The following is a 17,560-nucleotide window of genomic DNA, read 5'->3' as shown; positions in this document are numbered from 1 at the left end:
TTAAAAGTCTTAGCCAACAAGTTAAGAGACCCTGAGGCAGTTTCCAACAGCACTTGAACTGTCTATGCTATGGCCCATTTCTAGTTTTCTGGTGGTTAACTGGGGATAAGAGCCTCACAGACTTTAGTGCCCCAGCTGGCTTAGAACCATGATCCTCAGATCTCAGCCTCCTGAGTAGCTAGGATTATGGGCATGAGCCACCTTGCCAGGCTTGAAGGATTGTTTTGAATTGAGGTATTTTTGTTTTTCAGTCTGCCTGTCCTGAGGCTTGAACTCAGAGCTTGGGTCCTCTCCCTTAGCTTTTTGCTCAAGACTGACACTCTACCCCTTGTATCATTCTTCGACTTCCAATCTTGTGTGTGTGTGTGCTTAAAGATAAGAGTCTCATGGATTTTTCTGCCTGAATAGTCTTCAAACCATTCTTAAGTAGTTAGGATTATAGGTCGTGAGCCACTGGAACCCAGTTGAGGTTTTTGTTTGTTTGTGCTAGTCCCAGGCCTTAAACTCAGGGCCTGGGCACTGTCCTTGGGCTTTCTCAAGGCTAGCACTCTACCAGTTGAGCCACAGTGCCACTTTTGGCCTTTTCTGTGTGTATGGCACCAAGGATTGGAACCCAGGACTTTGTGCTTGCTAGGCAAGGACTCTACCACTAGGCCACAATCCCGGCCTCAAGTTGTTGTTTCTTTGTTTGTTTCTGGGTCATGGGGCTTGAACTCGCCTGTCCCTGAGCTCTTCAGCTCAAGGCTACCGCTGTACCCCTGGGCCTGGGCATTGTCCCTGAGTTCTTTAGCTCAAGGGCAGCTACTACCCTACCCTTGAGCCAAGCCCCACTTCTGGTTTTTTGGTGGTTTGGAGATGAGAATATCATGGACTTTTTGTGCCTGGCCTGGCTTTGAACTGCAGTCCTCAGATCTCAGCCTCCTGAGATGCTAGGATTATACGTGTGAGCCACCACACCTGCCTTCAGTTTATTTTTTAGGTAATAACGTCTCTCGCTTTTTCCCTAGACCAAGTCATAGACCTTTAATCCTTTGACTCCTGACTCCTGAATATAGGTGTATGCCATCCCTTGTGGCTTCTTTTTCTTTTTCTTTTTTCTGGATGCTGATCCTTTTGTCTCAGGTCCTTTTATGCCTGGGCTGGCTTTGAACATTGCTCTTCAGATCTCAGCCTCCTGAATAACTAGGATAACACTCGTGAGCCGACACCTTAGGCTGTGGCTTATTTTTGAGATATTCTTACTCACTTTTGCCAGGGGTGGGCCATGATCCTGTTTTCGCTTCCAGAGTAGTTGGTATTACAGGTGTGTACTATCATACCAGACTCCATCTTTGTCAATGATTTACTCTGGTTGACCTCACCTCTCCTCCCCGTGTCAGGCGTTCTGCCTGGGTCCGTTGTTTGCCCCTCTGATATAATCCAGGCTCTAGCAAGAGCATCTGCTTTCCCCAGTCCTGTCTTCATGGAGCCTCATCTTACCTCTGTATTATATCCTAGCATCAGAGAAGCCCATTTCCAGAGAACCCTGGATCCCACCTCACAGGTAGCACTCTCCACTCTCAGGTTATAAATAACTTGTGTCATTCTTTCAAGCCAGGCTGCCACCAGGCAAGACCACCAGGAACTGTGTCCTTGTGTCCCACTCTCCTTCTGTACCTCTTCGAAACTCAGCAAAGGGTCTCACTTTCTTGGGCCTCTTTCTAATGTACCCTCTCTCTTTCTGATCCCTCATTTATCTCACCTTTATTTCACTTCTTGTGATTTATCGGGTCCTTATTGGTATCTCCACTTTTCAAGCATTTTCTGATTGATAAGAACATTTGAGAGTAATGGAGGTGGGTGAAAGAGTGAGCTATGCTGGACTTGGAGTGATAGAGTTATGGCTCTTTACAAAGGCTCTGTCTTAGATAGCCTATCCTAGCCAATGGGAGTTAAGACAGGGAAAAAAAAAAGTACAGGTTAAGAGGGGAACAAGAGATCCCATAGAACTGAGTGGGTTTCAAAAGAGGTAAAAAGGTCAGGGTAACCTTTGACCTAATCATCCCTCCCCTGCTAAACTCAAACAGCTCTGTGCATGTGGTCATGCATCACAGCATGTTGTATTGCTTCAAAAAGTTGTAAAGAGCTGGGTGCCAGTGCCTCAAACCTATAATCCTAGCTACTCAGGAGGCTGAGATCTGAGGATCAAGGTGCAAAGCCAGCTTGGGCAGGAAAGTTCATGAGACCCTTCTCCCCAACTAACCACCAAAAAAGCTGGAGATAGAGATGTAGAGGTGTGGCCCAAGTGGTAGAGCGCCAGCCTCGAATGAAAAAAGCTAAGGGACAATGCCCAGGCTCTGAGTTTAGGCCCCATTACCAGCACACTCCCTTACACACAAAAATTATAAACAGCTTCAATATCAATAGCCAAGGACCAGTTAAGATATGAGGATGTATATTCAAAATGTTCTGGGCCTGGGAGTGTGGCCTAGTGGGAGATTGCTTGCATAGCATGTACCAGGCCCTGGATTTGATTCGCAGTACTACATACACAGAAAATCTGGATCCAGTGGTAGAGCACTAGCCCTGAGAAAGCCCAAGGACAGTGCCTACGCCCTGAGTTCAGCCCCAAGACTGGCAAAAAAAAAAAAAAAAGAAAAAGAAAAGTGGCCAGGAGTTTGTACTTGTCTAGCATGTACAAAGACCCGGGTTTGATTCCTCAGTACCACATACACAGAAAATGCCAGAAGTGGTGCTGTAGTTCATTGGTAAGATTCTAGCCCAGGCCCTGAGTTCAAGCCCCAGGACTGGCAAAATAATGTTCAAAATAGGTTAGTATAATATTTCTTTTCTTTTTTTTTTTTTTTTGTGGCTCATGGGGCTTGAACTCGGCCTGGGCGCTGTCCCTGAGCTCTTCAGCTCTGGGCATTGTCCCTGAGCTCTTCAGCTCAAGGCTACCGCTCTACCCTTGAGCCAAGCCTCACTACCCTTGAGTCAAGCCTCACTTCCATTTTTCTAGGGGTTAATTGGAGATAAAAGTCTTAGGTTCTTTTGTGCCCGGGCTGGCTTTGAACCTTGATCCTCAGATCTTAGCCTCTTGAGTAGCTAGGATTACAGGCATGAGCCCCTGTGCCTGGCATGGAGATTCTTTTTAAATTTAATTTAATTTTAACGTACAGAGGGGTTGCAGTTATATTCGCCAGATAGAAGGTGCATTACTTGTCACACATTGATACCCCTTCTCATGTTTTTGTCCCCATTTCCCTGCCCCACCCCCAAAGATTCTTTAACTATATGGAAAATGATAGTGGAAGAGAAGTCAGAGTGTAAAACAGGCTTTCGCTGAGATGTAATTGCACAAAGTATGTATGTGAAAAACACTGGAAACAATGTAGGCATTGTGTCACATGCCTATAATTCTAGCTTTTCAGAAGGTTGAGGCGAAAGGATTACAAGTTTGAGTGCAGCCTGACTTACTTAGTGAGTTCCTGTCCATCCCCCTCCAAAATATCCCTAGATTCCAAGAGTTGCTAGGGAAGTGGCATTGTGGGTAAGATGCCTACAGTATGATAGATTTTCATTCATACATTAAGCTAGATAAAGTGTGCATAGGAAATGAGTGGAGAGATTCCTTAACAAACTTGCCTCCCAGCATGCCTTATTGGCTCCATGCCTCAGGTGAACCAAAATATTGGTAAAGTAGACCCGAATCCTGATGCGATGACCAAGAGTCAGGTGAGTTTGCAGGTGCTGGGGCTAAGGCCACACCTCTGAGAAAGAAGGGTCTGGGATCCTCTAGGGTTGCATTGACCTGGAGACCCTTTGTTTATTTTAAAACATGTTTGCCTAGGTGAAGTCTCACAGTTATTTTAAATAGAATGGTTTGGTTTGTTTGCTTTTCTTAGGCTTTACATTCACAGCAAAATGGAAGAAAAAGTTCTGTTTTTCTGTATACCTATTACCATTCCTCAATACCCCAACCAACCTTTCACAGCTTGAGTGTTAACAATCAACCTGTGTGGATACACCATCACCACCCACATCCCTGGGTTACGCTAGAGTGCATTACTCTGGTGAGTTTGGATAATGGTACACACCTACCATCTTGGCGTCATACTGAATGGTATCCCTGTTCTCTGGGTTCTGTCTGTTTATCCCTCTTCGTGCCCTATTCCTTCGGCTGTCACTGATTATCTTGTCTTGGTTTTAGCTCTTCCAGTATATCATAGCATTGGGACCACACACTATGTAGCTGGTTTTTTGGACTGGCTTCTTTCACTGAGTAATATGCCTTTAAAGTTTCTCTGGGGCCTTTCATGGCTTAATGACTCCTTCCCTCCCTCCCTCTTTCCCTCTTTCCATCTCTCCCTCTCCTTCCTCCCTCCCTCTCTCCCCCTCTTTTTTCCTCCTTCCCTTTCTCCCCCTTCTTGCTTTCTTTCTCTTTCTCTCTTTCTTCTCTCCCTTCCTTCTTCTCCTCCTGTTATGCCCAAGTCTCTGGATGACCACCAAGAGACCACCGAGAGTCAGACATTCCGAAATGCAAAAGCAAGGCTTTATTCAGGCGGGCTAGCTCGGGGCCTCTGTCCTACACTCCCATACAGCGGGAGGAAGCCAGAACAGCTTTTCTACAAGGCTTTTAAAGGCAAAGACTACAAATTTACATTAACACAGCAATCAGCTATTGGAATGAGATAAGGTAGGGGTTAGGGACAGTTCAGGGCAGTGGGAGCTAAGGGGGATTCCTATACCAGTAGAATCCTAATTAGCTGTCTAAGGGTAGTTTTATGGTTTTAGAAAACAAATGCCATCCTTGAATTTACATGAGTTCTGGTTAATTTTAACACAGACAGGTGAGTTCCTGGGACTTAATGGCACCACAGTTCTGTTTCTTTAGTTTAGGTGCACTTTTGGGTCACTCACAGTTTACATAAACAACAAGACAGTTGCTGCTTCAGAATGGGGGCGCTTTTTTAGCTCTTCACTCCCTCCTATCTTTCTTTCTTTTCTTCTCTTTTGTCCTTCATGAGGTTGGAACTCAGGGCCTGAGTGCTGTCCCTAGACTTTTTCCGCTCAAAGTTAGCTCTCTTCTACTTTGAGCCACAGTGCCACTTCTGGCTTTCTGGTGGTTAGTTGGAAATAGGGTCTCATGGACTGTACTATTGAGAAGCTAGGTTTTAAATTAATAACTTAAAGCCTCCAGAAAGAACGAAGGGTCTCCTCCCTGACAGGACCTGGCAGGAGGCTACCCAGCATCTGCAGCCCTCTTTGGGGGTTTTCTTTTTTGGGGGAGGGGGTTGGTAATGGAACTTGAACTCTGGATCTGAGCCTTGTCCCTGAGCTCTTCAGCTCAAGGCTACCGCCCTACCCATTGCCACAGCGCCACTTCTGATTTTCTGGTGATTAGTCTCATGGACTTTTTAGTGCTCAGGCTGGCTTTGAACCGAGATCCTCAGATCTCAGTATTCTGAGTAGCTAGGATTACAGACATGAGCCACCACACCCGGCTTGCAGTTCTGGCTTTTTCTATATATGTGGTACTGAGGAATCCAACCCAGGTCTCTGTACATGCTAGGCAAGCATCCTACCACTAGGCCAAATTCCCTGCCCCGTTGGTTTTTTTAATTTTCTTTTTTCTTTTTGTCTGTGGTGCCGCTTGAACTCCAAGCCTACATTCTGTCCATGAGCTTGTTTTGCTCAAGACTAGTACTTTCCCATTTGAGCTACAGAGCCATTTCTGGTTTTCTCATGGTAATTAGAGACGAGTGTGTCAAATAGACTTTCCTGCCTAGGCTGGCTTGGAACCTTGATCCTCAGATCTTAGCCTCCTGAGTAGCTAGGATTACAGGCATGAGCCACCAGTGCCCACCGGTATTAGTGTTGTGGGTCCCGGGTTCCCGGCTTCTTCTCCTCTCTGGGCACCGCTCCCCCTTCCCCCTCGCCCCCCAGAGCTGAGGACCTGTCCTGAGTAGAAGTAATTCACCAGTAGGCAGATAATACGATGCAACATAGTTTATTGATTTAACATAGCTTAGCAGAGTTGACACTACATTCTAGTTCCTATCTTCTAGTCCTAACTTGCCTAATCCTCATCTGCCTATCCAGCACACCCTCTGGATTCACCTCTCTGACATCTCTTAGTCCTGATGTTGCACAGGGCCTGCCCGTCAGATGTTAGACCCAGCTCCCAGTCCTGTTGTGGTGTGAGCTTCATGGCTGCACGATGAGTCTGGGTCCTCGTCGGTCTTCTCGGGCAAGGAGCAGCTTCTGCATGGCCAAAGATCCTCGTTCTGGTTCCCTGGTTTATATTGATCCTTGGCCTGCTCTTCTCCAGCCCAAACTCCTTCGTGTTTGATTTGGATTGGTTGTGCCTTGGTCCTTGCTTGGTCTGGGTTGGTTACACCTTTTGGTCGGTGGTGCCCAGGGATGTGCTGGTTACTTGCTCTATCTATCTTGCCCAGGTGTCTGGGCTCCTTCATCTTATAAGCCAGGCTCCTGACTGTTCCTATGGTTATAGTCATATGTGTCCTTACATTATGGTTTATCTCCATGTCCATAAGCCTTTAGGTACAAGTTTGTATTGGCAATATAGTTTCATTTCATTACTGTATTTCATTTAATTACTCATATTATTATATCACTATTTTATATCATATTCATTTAGCATTCCACAATATGTTCATCATATACCATTTTCATATTATATTTATTATATCCATCATGCTAATATTTTCCCCTATTAAATGCTCACAACAGGACAGAACTCAGGACCTTGTACTTGCCAGGCAAGTGCTCTTCCACTGAACTAAATCCAAATCCCCAACCACTGCTAGTGTTTTTAAAATGTACTATAAACACTTTCTCTGATTGTTCTAGGAACTCTACAAGGTAGCTATTGTTACCTGCTTCTACAGAGAGATTAAACTATGGCTTATAACTTACTGGGCTGTTGTAACCCCTCAGAGGTGGAGGGTGCTGGTTTGGGAGATGTGTTGGTGACGCTGAGGAGGGATGTGGGGAAAGTGAAAGAAGCCGTCAGTGACATCAAGACATCATAGGTCCTAGGGGAGAGGAAGCTGATCTGTCTGTCTGTCTGTCTGTCTGTCTGTCTGTCTGTTTCTCTCACACTCAGTATAGGGGCTCCAGGCCTTTTTGACACTTAACAGGTCAAAAGACCTGGGCCCTTTCCCTTCCCTAGGATTTACACTAACCCCTAATGCCACTTTTTTTTCTTCTAGTTTTTGAAGGTGATTGAGAAAGATACATCAGAGAAGACTGTTTTAAAAGATAAAAGTCACAGCAGCCCAGCAGACAGAGGCAAAAATCCTTCTCAAAGCCTTAATGATGTTTGTCTGGAGTTCACTTTTTCAGTATTGAGTTTTTTAGGCCTTGGTTCTGATTTGAGATTCTGTGATGCTGAGGGTTCAGGGCCCTGAACACACTGAGCAAGGGCTCCACCACTGATCTATATGCCCTTAACCCTGATTGTTTAGTTTTTGAAATGGAACAGAGAAAAATGCCAAAGTTGTGTGAGGATATTTTTGTCCTTCCTCTGAAGTAGCCTTCAATCTGACTTCCTGAAGCAAGGCGCTAATGGTTCATGCTTGTAATCTTAGCCACTCAGGAGGCTGAAAGCTGAGGATCATGGTTCGAAGCCAAGCCTGAGCAGGAAAGTCCTTGAGACTATTATGGCTTACGTGGTAGAGATCAACCGTTAGCAGAAAAGCTAAGGGACAGAGGCCAGGCTCTTGAGTCCAAGCCCCAATACCAGCATGAGCACACACATGCACACACCATCTTTTATTTTCTGTTGAAGTCAAGAAATAAGTAGGAGAAAAAGAAAAGAAACAGGGAAGATGATGCAGGGACCCACCTACTATGTGACACACGATCCAGGCTCTGCAGGCCTTGTGAAGTCTTCATACTGCTCTACCTGGGAGGTAGGTGCCATTAAATAGGTTTCGCAGCTGAGGAATCAAGGGCCTAAAGGCAAGTCTTGCTCTCTCTCACTGCTTGTGATCAGATAGGGAAGGGGACCTTAGTAAGTCAAGGACACAGTTGGGATCTGACAAGGCCAGCAGTCTGGGTGGCATGGGGCTCCTCTGTTGAATGGCAAGTTCTGGTCATGTAGCACCCAGTCTTGGGCACAGCCCATGGCTTCTCATCTCTGGTTTCTCTTCCTCCATTCTTTAGCCAAGAGACTAAAAAGAGAACTTTCCTGCAAAAGCTCAGAGCTCCGGAATGCCAGGTCTGCCATTGTGAAAAGGGTAAGGGCTGAGTGAGGGCTACAGCAATTTTCTTTTTCTACAGTTTTTCCTGGGCCTAAATTAAATTTTATTCCTGGGGAGGGAAGACATGGTGATTCCAATCAACAAGAGCATTGTTCCCTTTTCCTTTTTTTTTCTTTTTTCTTTCAGTTAGGGGGCTTAAACTCTGGTCCTAAGTACTGTCCCTGAGCTTTTTTTTGCTCAAAACTAGTGCTCTACCACTTTTTTGGGGGGGGGGGAGCCTTAAACTCAGGGCTTGGGCCTGGGCACTCTCCTCGAGCTTTCTCAAGGCTAGTGCTCTACCAGTTGAGTCACAGCATTACTTCCAGCTTTTTCTGTCAATGTGGTACTGAGGAATGGAACCCAGGGTTTTGTGCATGCTAGGCAAGCACTCTATCACTAGGCCATAGTCCTGGCCTTGGGCCCTATTTTTTTTTGCCAGTCCTGGGGCTTGGACTCAGGGCCTCAGCACTATCCTTGGGCTTTCTCAAGGATAGCACTCTACCACTTAAGCCACAGCCCCACTTCCAGCCTTTTCTGTGTATGTTCAAGGAATGAAACGCAGGGCTTTGTGCATGCTAGTCACTCTGTCACTAGGCCACACTCCCTGCCCAGGACCCTATTTTTATAACCTACTTTATTTTTGCTTCAGAAGACAGCAGATAAAAATATGCTGGCAGAGCTGTATCAACACCCTCCATTTAATGCAGCTAAACCCAATAAGCTTCCCAATGGAGTGAACTTCTGTGACATGGTGGGTAATGTGGTCCGGTCCGAGAAAAACCCTTTAAGTGGCAAGGTAAGTAAGAGAATAGGTGGTTGTCCTCCCATCTACCCCATAGCCAGCTTGGCCCATCACAAGGCAGCACCATGGGTGGGGGGCATCACTTGGCCTCCTTTTATGCTCCAGGAGCAACTAGAAACTTGACTAGGGCCTCCTGCCTCAAGGGACTGAGCTGAGCACTAAACCTCAGCCCAAGTTCACTCCGAGTTCTCATTGTCTTCTTCCAGAGCAGTGGGGTTCCCCCCACATCCTGAGGCTTGAACTCAGGGCCTGGGCACTGTCCCCGAGCTTTATTGCTCAATCCTACTGCTCTACCACTTGTGCCACACCTCCACTTTCAGATTGGTTTTGGTGGTTAATTAGGGATAAGTATTCATAGCTATCTGCTTTAGTTTTAAAATTCCATTGCTCATTACTAACTCAGCAGAATCTTCCATTTCAGTGCTTTGAGTTTGTTTGATCCCCACGTGGGCTGAGGTTGGTCATTTCTGACTGAAGAGCTGGGATGCAGTCTTGACTACTTGACAAGCGCGTCCATGTCTTTGGTCTTCTTTCCTAATCTATAATAAAAGGTTCATATGGTTGTTGTCAGGTAAAGTGAGAACACCTGAAAACACCTCACCCTGTAAATCTTGAGTACTCACTGATTGGTTAAGGGGCTTTTGTGATAGCCCCAAAATATGAAGATTCCACAGGTGTCTGGCAGGTGGCAGAGCCTTTTATAACAATTTAACAAGCTACTAGAGTGGGAAACCACATGTTAAGTGAAGGAATAAAGAAAAAAAACATACACTGGGGCATGCCTATGATCCCACCTATACAGGAGGTAGAAAATAGGTCTGTGATTCAGATCAGATCAGCTGAAAAATGTCAGACACTGAAAAATAACCAAAGCAAAAGGATTGGGGGCATGGCTCAAATGGTAGAGTACTTGCCTTAGGAGATCCTGAGTTCAAGTCCTAGTATAGTCTAAAATAAAACTTAAATCCAGTATCGTTGCTCATGCCTATAATCCTAGCCCTTAAGTGGCAGAGGTAGGAGGAATGTGAGTGCGTTCAAATCAAGGCCAGCCTGGGTTACATAGCATGACCCTGTCTCAATAACCAAAATAATATTAGCAATAGTAAGCCCAATAATAATGTGAATTTTGTTTCTTTTCAAGAGTTACTGTTTAGATAGAGAATTAGAGAAGTTTCTCTCTTCTCCTTTTCCCAAAGCCATATGGCTGGATAGCTTCTGGTGGATATTTCATGAAAGGTACCAGGTAATGCAAATTTAATTGTTTCTACTGCTTAAGGTATTTTTGTTTGTTTTATTTTTTTGCGCTGGTCCTGGGGCTTGAACTCATAGCCAGGGCACTGAGCTTTTGTGTTCAATGCTAATATTCTACCACTTGAACTACATCTCAACTTCCTGCTTTTTGATGGTTAGAGAAGAGTCTCAAGGACATTTTTTTTTTGTCAATTGTGGGGCTTGGACTCTGGGCCTGGGCGCTGGCCATGAGCTTTTCAGTTCAAGACTACCATCCTACCCCTGTAGCCACAGCACCACTACTGGTTTTCTAGTGGCTATTTGGAGGTAAGAGTCTCACAGAATTTAGTGCCCGGGCTGGCTTTGACCCACAGTCCTCAGATCTCAGCCTCCTGAGTAGCTAGGATTATAGGATTACAGGTGTGAGCCACTGGCACCCTGCTATTGTTACTTTTTTTTTTTTTTTAGCAGAACAAATTCCAACCTCTTAACATGAACTACAAGCCCTGGCTTCCAGTAATCACCTCTTCAGGCTAATTGTTACCTTATCCTTCCTTCTTAGTCATCAGCCATTACCCAATGTCCTGTGCATTCCCTGAGCTTTAGGAGCTGGTCCAGAGCAGGGTGGGGAATAAAACAATCAGGACTTCCTGGTTCAAGCAATAGGACTTCCTCTGACAATACCCTGCCTTTTGGCATGTACTTTATAAGTTGATATAATAAAATGAGTGGATTGTTTTATAGGGCTACAAGGCTAAATCACATGAGGACAATATTTCTAAAAATAAGAGCAATGCTTGAAGAATCCCAGCCCTCAAGCCAGGTAGGATGGCTATGCGTAGAAGTCTCAGGCAGTAGAATCAGAAATTCGAGGCCAGCCAGAACAAAAAAACAAATCCTAGTATCAGTGGCTCATACCTATAATCCTAGCCACTCAAGAGGCTGAGATTTGAGGATTGAGGTTCAAAGCTAACCCGGGTATGAAAGTCTGTAAGACTCGTGTATCTAACCACCAAAAGAGCTGGAAGTAGAGCTGTGGCTCAGATGGTAGAGCAGCAGCCTAAAGGACAAAAGTTCAGGGACAGTACCCAAACCATGAGATCAAGCCCTAAGACCAGTACCAAAAGAAAACAAAAACAAAAAATAAGAAACAGACAAATAGAAACACTGGTAGCTCAAATGCATAATCGCTACTATCTAGGCAACTGAGGTTAGTGGATTTATTGCTTGAAATTCACCCAGGAAGAAAACTCTACAAGACTCCATCTCAAAAGAAGACATTGGGCATGTTGGCTCATACCTGTCATGCCAGCCAAGGTAGGAAATGAAAAATAGGCTGACTAGGTCAAGGAACATGCCTGGCAGGGAGACCCCCATCTCAAAAATAACTAAAGAAGGCTGGGAGTTTGGCCTAGTGGTAAGAGTGCTTGCCTAGCATACACGAAGACCCGGGTTTGATTCCTCAGCACCCCACATACATAGAAAAGGCCAGAAGTGGTGCTGTGGCTCAAGTGGTAGAGTGCTAGCCTTGAGAAAGCCCAAGGACAATGCTCAGGCCCTGAGCTCAAGCCACAGGACTGGCAAAACAAACAAAAAACAAAGAAAGGACTGGAGGTATGACTCAGCTGTACAGTGCCTATCTAGGAAGTATGAGGACCAGAGTTCAGATCCAGTACTGTAAAAGAGGAAACACAGCCCCTTAGATGTTGAAACAGGCACTCTAGTAATTCATCCCCCATCTCTATTCTTGGCAGCCGGACAACGAAATCCAGGTTAAACTGTTTGACCGGATAGCCCGACATTATGCCACCATTTTGTTCCATTTACCCAGGTCCCACTATGAAGAGGCTCTCTTAAAAGTAAGCATCAGGGCCAGGAATGTGGTATAGTGGTAGACTGCTGATCTAGCATGCATGAAACCGTGGGTTTGATTCCTCAGTACCACATACACAGAAAATGCTGCAAGTGGTGCTGTGGCTCAGGTGGTAGCGTGCTAGCCTTGAGAAAGCTCAAGGACAGTGCCCAAGCCCCGAGTTCAAGCCCCAGTACTGGCAAAAAAAAAAGTTGGGGCCGGGAGTTTGGCCTAGTGGTAGAGTGCTTGCCTAGCATGCACGAAGACCCAGGTTCGATTCCTCAGTACCACTTACATAGAAGAAAGCCATAAGTGGTGCTGAGGTTCAAATGGTAGAGCTCTAGCCTTGAGAAAGTCTAAGGACAGGGCTCAGGCCCTGAGCTCAAGCCCAGGACAAGCAAAAAAAAAAAAAAAAAAGTAAGCATTAAGCACTGCTTAGAAAAGTTCAATGTTAGACTGGATACTGCTAGTTCATGCATGTCATCCTGCTACATGGCAGGATCATTGTGCCAGACTAGCCCTGGCAAAAGAAATTGTGGCATTCCATCAGAACAGAAAGAGCTGGCTGTGGTAACAGCTGCCTGCTATCTCAGATATGGTGGGAGGTAGAAATAGAAGGATCATGATCCAGTCCCTAGCTCATAAACAACCAGAACAAAAAGGAGTGGAGGCAGGGCTCAAAGTGGGACACCTGCCTAGCAAGCATGGAGCTCTGAGTTTAAACTCGGAGGGAGGAAGAATGGAAAGAAGGAAGGAAGGATAAAGAAAGAAAGAACTTAGATTCTGTTCACTTTTTTTTGTGCCAAAAGGGCTTGAACTCACGGCCTGGGTACTACCCCTGAGCTCACTTCTTTTTTTCTTTTACCAGTCCTGGGGCTTGACCTCAGGACCTGGCCACTATTCCCTGAGCTTCTTTTGCTCAAAGCTAGTCCTCTACTTGAGCTACAGCACCATTTCTGGTCTTTTTCAGCCATTCAACAGAGTTTTGAGTATCTATCTACATTATGTCTAGTACTAATACTAGTGCCTAGTATTAATTGTGTTAGGTAGTATAATAAACAAAAATATTCAGCATAATATATACCAAATCTTGAGAAAAGACAATATCCAGTGATGGGTCTAAGAATTTTGGACACGCCTATTCAAGATAATATGAAAGCCACTGGTGAAAAAAAATTCCAAAGAGTTTATAATAGCTTGTAGAAGTGTTGGTATTATAATACTAAATAGGTATAGTCAGATATAAAGGTATTGTTTGAACTCAGCCACAGTTAAGAACGCATAAGATCACTTGTGCATTAGGAAAACTCCAGTGCTGGTAGGATCTTGGGGACATAGTGTTCTGGGGAGAGCTTCCCTATCATCATGGTGGGTGACTAGGTATAGAGGTTTTAGGGGAGGGCAGGGGTCGCTGCATAATCATGATGCTTGAGAACTTGACCCTCAGAGGGATGGGGGCATCCCAAGGCCCAGAGCACTCCCCTGAGGAACAAAACAGCTTGATAGGGAGCAGGAATTGGATCACAGATGTTTCTGAAGTCAAGGCAGAAATGTGGGAACATTGACTGAGTTCTGTGCCCTCCCCACTCCATTGCAGAAGTTTCCAACAATTCTGAGCAAAGCTCTGTACACCAGCTTCTGTTGCTGCTTTCCACAGTCCTGGTTCAACACACACGAATTTAAGTCGGAGATCTGTAACACCATGAACTTGTGGATAGCAGGTGAGCAGTGTGGCTGCTTTCTCCTTGGGAAGGTAATTTGGACCAAATAATCACCAGAACCTAAGAACCTTAATGAGCTTTTTCATTTGATTGGTTGGTTGGTTGTTGTTGTTGGTGGTGGTGGTGGTGGTGTGTGTGTGTGTATTCCAGTATTAGAGTGCCTGGGTGCTGTTCTTGAGCTTTTTCTACTCAAGGCTGGTACTGTAGCACTTAAGCCAGAGTTCCATTTCTGTCTTTTTGGTGGATAATTGGAGATAAGAACTTGGAAGATGTTTCCTGCTAAGGCTGGCTTTGAGCCACAGTCCTTGGTTCTCAGCCTGACCACTATGATACCTTGCTTCCCATCCTCAGATCCTCTTCTTGCTGTTGCTTCTTCCTATTTCCCTTCTCATCCAAGGCTACATTCCTTCCCCAGCTCATCTCTGGAAAGAAAGCTCCTGCCATTGGCTTTCCATCAGAGCTGGCAGATTTGCACAGTAGCTTCAGCTTCTCAGGTAATCCTGGGAAGGTCAGGAAGAGGCCATAGTAATGGTTGACTCAGTGAGATACTATATTAAGCATTGTTTGCCAAGTGTCAGATCCAGTGGGAAGCCTTGGAGGCTCAAAGATGAATAGGCCCCTAGCCAGGCGCTGATGGCTCAGGCCTGTAATCCTAGCTACTCAAGAGGCTGAGATCTGAGGATCTCGGCTTAAAGTCAGTCCAGACACAAAAAGTCAACGAGACTCTTATCTCCAATTAACCATCAGAAAACAGAAAGTGGCGCTGTGGCTCCAGTGATAGAGTGCTAGCCTTGAGCTGAAGAACTCAAAGACAGTGTTCAGGTGCAGAGTTTAAGGCCCACAACCAAAGACAAAAGAAAAAAAAAAGAAAGAAAAGAAAGGCGGGGTGGGGGGTGGGGGTGGGCAGGGGGGACAGGTGGGGCAGTGTGGGGGGGGTGAATAGGCCCAGCCCTGCCCTTGGGGTGTGTGCATGGTCCAGCAAGAGCCAGGACTCCACTAGGCAACAGATAACAGCAATGACTCCTGTGTTTGTATCACATTTCATAGTCCCTTCCCCTCAGGAAGGGCAGGTGGGACAGTCCCCATTTTCCCAATTGAAGAAGCCACAGGCCTTCTAGAATTGGGAGGTGGTAGCTCACGCTTGTAATACTAGCTATCAGGAGGCTAGGATCTGTTGATTGCAGTTCAAAACAAGCCTGGGAAGTAAAGTCAGTGAGACTCTTATCTCCAAGTAACCAGCAAAAAGCTAGAAGTGAAGGTATGATTCAAGTAATATAGTGCCAGCCTTGAGCAAAAAAAGCTAAAGGATGACCCCTAGGCCCTGAGTTCAAGCTTCAGTACTGTCACAAAACAATGGAATATACTGTTTAAAAGCCCTCTAGAGAGGAAGTGAGGCCACTATGGGGCAGCTAGAGCTTTGAGGCCTAGGTCTGATTGGCAGATATGGCAATTATCACTTTCAACTTTTCTTAGGAACATATCCTTGTCCACAGAGCTATAAAATGTGGGACTATTCAGAACTGGATCCAGAAGGATTCCGGAGAGAGGAATTACTAGCTCAGAGAAAACGGCAGTTAAAAGGTAATGTACCTCCAGGCACTGGTGGCTCACACCTGTAATCCTAGCTACTCCGGAGGCTGAGATCTGAGGATTGCAGTTCAAAGCCAGCCTGAACATGAAAGCCTGTGAGATTCTTCAGTTAAGCACCAGAAAACCAGAAGTGGTGCTGTGGCTCAAGTGATAGAGTGCTAGCCTTGAGCTGAAGAGCTTAGGGACAGCACGCAGGCCTACAGTTCAAGCCCCATGACCTACCAAGAAAAATAAAAAAGGTAAGGTACCTTTCAGGATTCCTACCACACCCAGCCACCATCTAACCACAGGTAATAGAAAGTCATAATATCTGTGTCCCCAAACCAGGTTTTCATGGACTCTGTGAGTACAGTTTGTGAACTGCAGTTAGAGTCCCTATGATGCAATGGTAGAGATGCGGGGCGTGAGAGTCCATATTCAAATAGTACATTTTGAGTTGAATGCTGGTGGCTTAGGGCTGTAATTTTAGTGACTTACGAGGTTGATATCTGAAAACTGAGGAGTGAAGCAAGTCTGGGCAGAAAAGTCCAGGAGACTCTTACCTCTGATTAACTACCAAAAAGCTGGAAGTACAGCTGTGGCTCAAATGATAGAGTTCCAGTCTTGAGCAAAAAAAAGCTAAAGGAGCAGAGTACCTTTGACTTATGTCTGTAATCCTAGCTACTCAGGAGGCTGAGATATAAGGCTCTTGGTTCAAAGCCAGCCCCAGGTAGGAAAGTCCTTGAGACTTTTATCTGCAGTTTACCCCCAGAAAACTGGAAGTGGCAACTGTGGCTCACATAAGTAGAGCATAAGCCCTGAGCAAAAATTCTCAGGGAGTACTCAAGCCATGAGTTAAAGTCCCAGTACTGGAATGCATGCATGCACGCATGTGCATGTGCATGTGTGGGTATGTGTGCGTGCGTGCATGCGTGTGTACACACACACACACACACACACACTTCTAGTGAGAGGTGTCTATAATGCGTCATTGCTATGGTAGACTGATTGTCTGTCCTGGATAGGGAGCACTGTGAGCCAGGGGGGCGATTTAGCCAAATATTTATACCACAGAGGTTTGTACGCTGAGCTGGAGGTCAGGGCGGGAGAAATATAGCACTTGGGTGAGTGGAAAACCAGAAAAGCACAACCAGGGGGAGAAGAGGAATCAGAAAGAGGGGGGAAGGGAAAAGAGGCAGGGAAGGGAGTGGCTAGAAGGAAACAAATAACAGTCCGTTACTTTTGTTAGGAAGAGACATTTCTTTCTCCTCTTGGAAGAGACCCTCTCTCAAGTCAGGCCAGAAAAAACTCCCCCACTCTCAGGTAAGTGGGGAGATACAGACCTGAACCCTTAGGAGCCCCTACACTGAGGAGACCCGGATTCCCAAGCATTGGCGGCGCCCGGTCGGTGGTGAATCTCTATATTCAGAAATGCGGTAGCTGAATCATCTGAGTCATATGGCAGATCGTTAGGTTTTGTTTTGCTTTTGTGCCAGTCCTGGACTTTAACTCAAGACCTGAGTGCTGCCAGGACGGTGGCTCATGCCTGTAATCCTAGCTACTTAGGAGGCTGAGATGTGAGGATCTCGGTTCAAAGCCAGCCCAGGCACTAAAGTCCGGGAGACTCTTATCACTGGAAGTGGCACTATGGCTCCGGGGGTAGGGTAGCAGCCTGGAGCTAAGGAGCTTAGGGACAGCACCCAGGCCCAGAGTTCAAGCCCCAGGACATTAAAAAAAAAAAAGGCCTAGATGCTGTCCCTAAACTTTTGTGCTCAAGGCTAGTAGCGCTCTACCACTTGAGCCACAGCTCTACTTCTGACTTTTTGGTAGTTAATAAGAAATAAGAGTCTTATGGACTTTATGGGACCGGGAGTTTGGCCTAGTGGTAGAGTGCTTGCTTAGCATGCACGAAGTCCCGGGTTCGATTCCTTGGTACCACATACATAGAAAAAGCTGGAAGTGGTGCTATGGCTCAAGTGGTAGAGCGCTAGCCTTGAGAACACTCAAGGACAGTGCTCAGGCCCTGAGTTTAAGCCCAGGACTGGCAAAAAAAAAAATTGTCAATCCTTAGGTCTCAGACTTCTAGGTAGTTAGTACTACAAGCATGAGCCACCAGTGCCTCGATGCTTTTAATTTCTTG

At 45.7% G+C, this 17,560-nt stretch overlaps 1 protein-coding gene across 1 annotated transcript in view; it reads left to right on the top strand.

Annotated features, from left to right (window-relative positions):
* Fam227a (family with sequence similarity 227 member A) overlaps positions 1–17,560 on the top strand; it is a 47,327-nt gene that overhangs the window by 14,181 nt on the left and 15,586 nt on the right. The window contains exons 3-11 of the mRNA XM_090328727.1: positions 3,632–3,714; positions 7,215–7,293; positions 8,170–8,243; positions 8,896–9,042; positions 10,190–10,291; positions 12,033–12,137; positions 13,728–13,851; positions 15,325–15,432; positions 16,670–16,743. Of these exons, the coding sequence (XP_090184853.1) occupies positions 3,632–3,714; positions 7,215–7,293; positions 8,170–8,243; positions 8,896–9,042; positions 10,190–10,291; positions 12,033–12,137; positions 13,728–13,851; positions 15,325–15,432; positions 16,670–16,743 (896 nt within the window). The remainder of the gene's footprint in view (positions 1–3,631; positions 3,715–7,214; positions 7,294–8,169; positions 8,244–8,895; positions 9,043–10,189; positions 10,292–12,032; positions 12,138–13,727; positions 13,852–15,324; positions 15,433–16,669; positions 16,744–17,560) is intronic.

This window comes from Megascapheus bottae, chromosome 2 (genome assembly GCF_031878675.1).
Source record: "Megascapheus bottae isolate mThoBot1 chromosome 2, mThoBot2.hap1, whole genome shotgun sequence".
NCBI lineage: Eukaryota > Metazoa > Chordata > Mammalia > Rodentia > Geomyidae > Megascapheus > Megascapheus bottae.
Note: the sequence above shows the minus strand (reverse complement) of the source record. Positions and strands in the feature narration are given on the sequence as shown.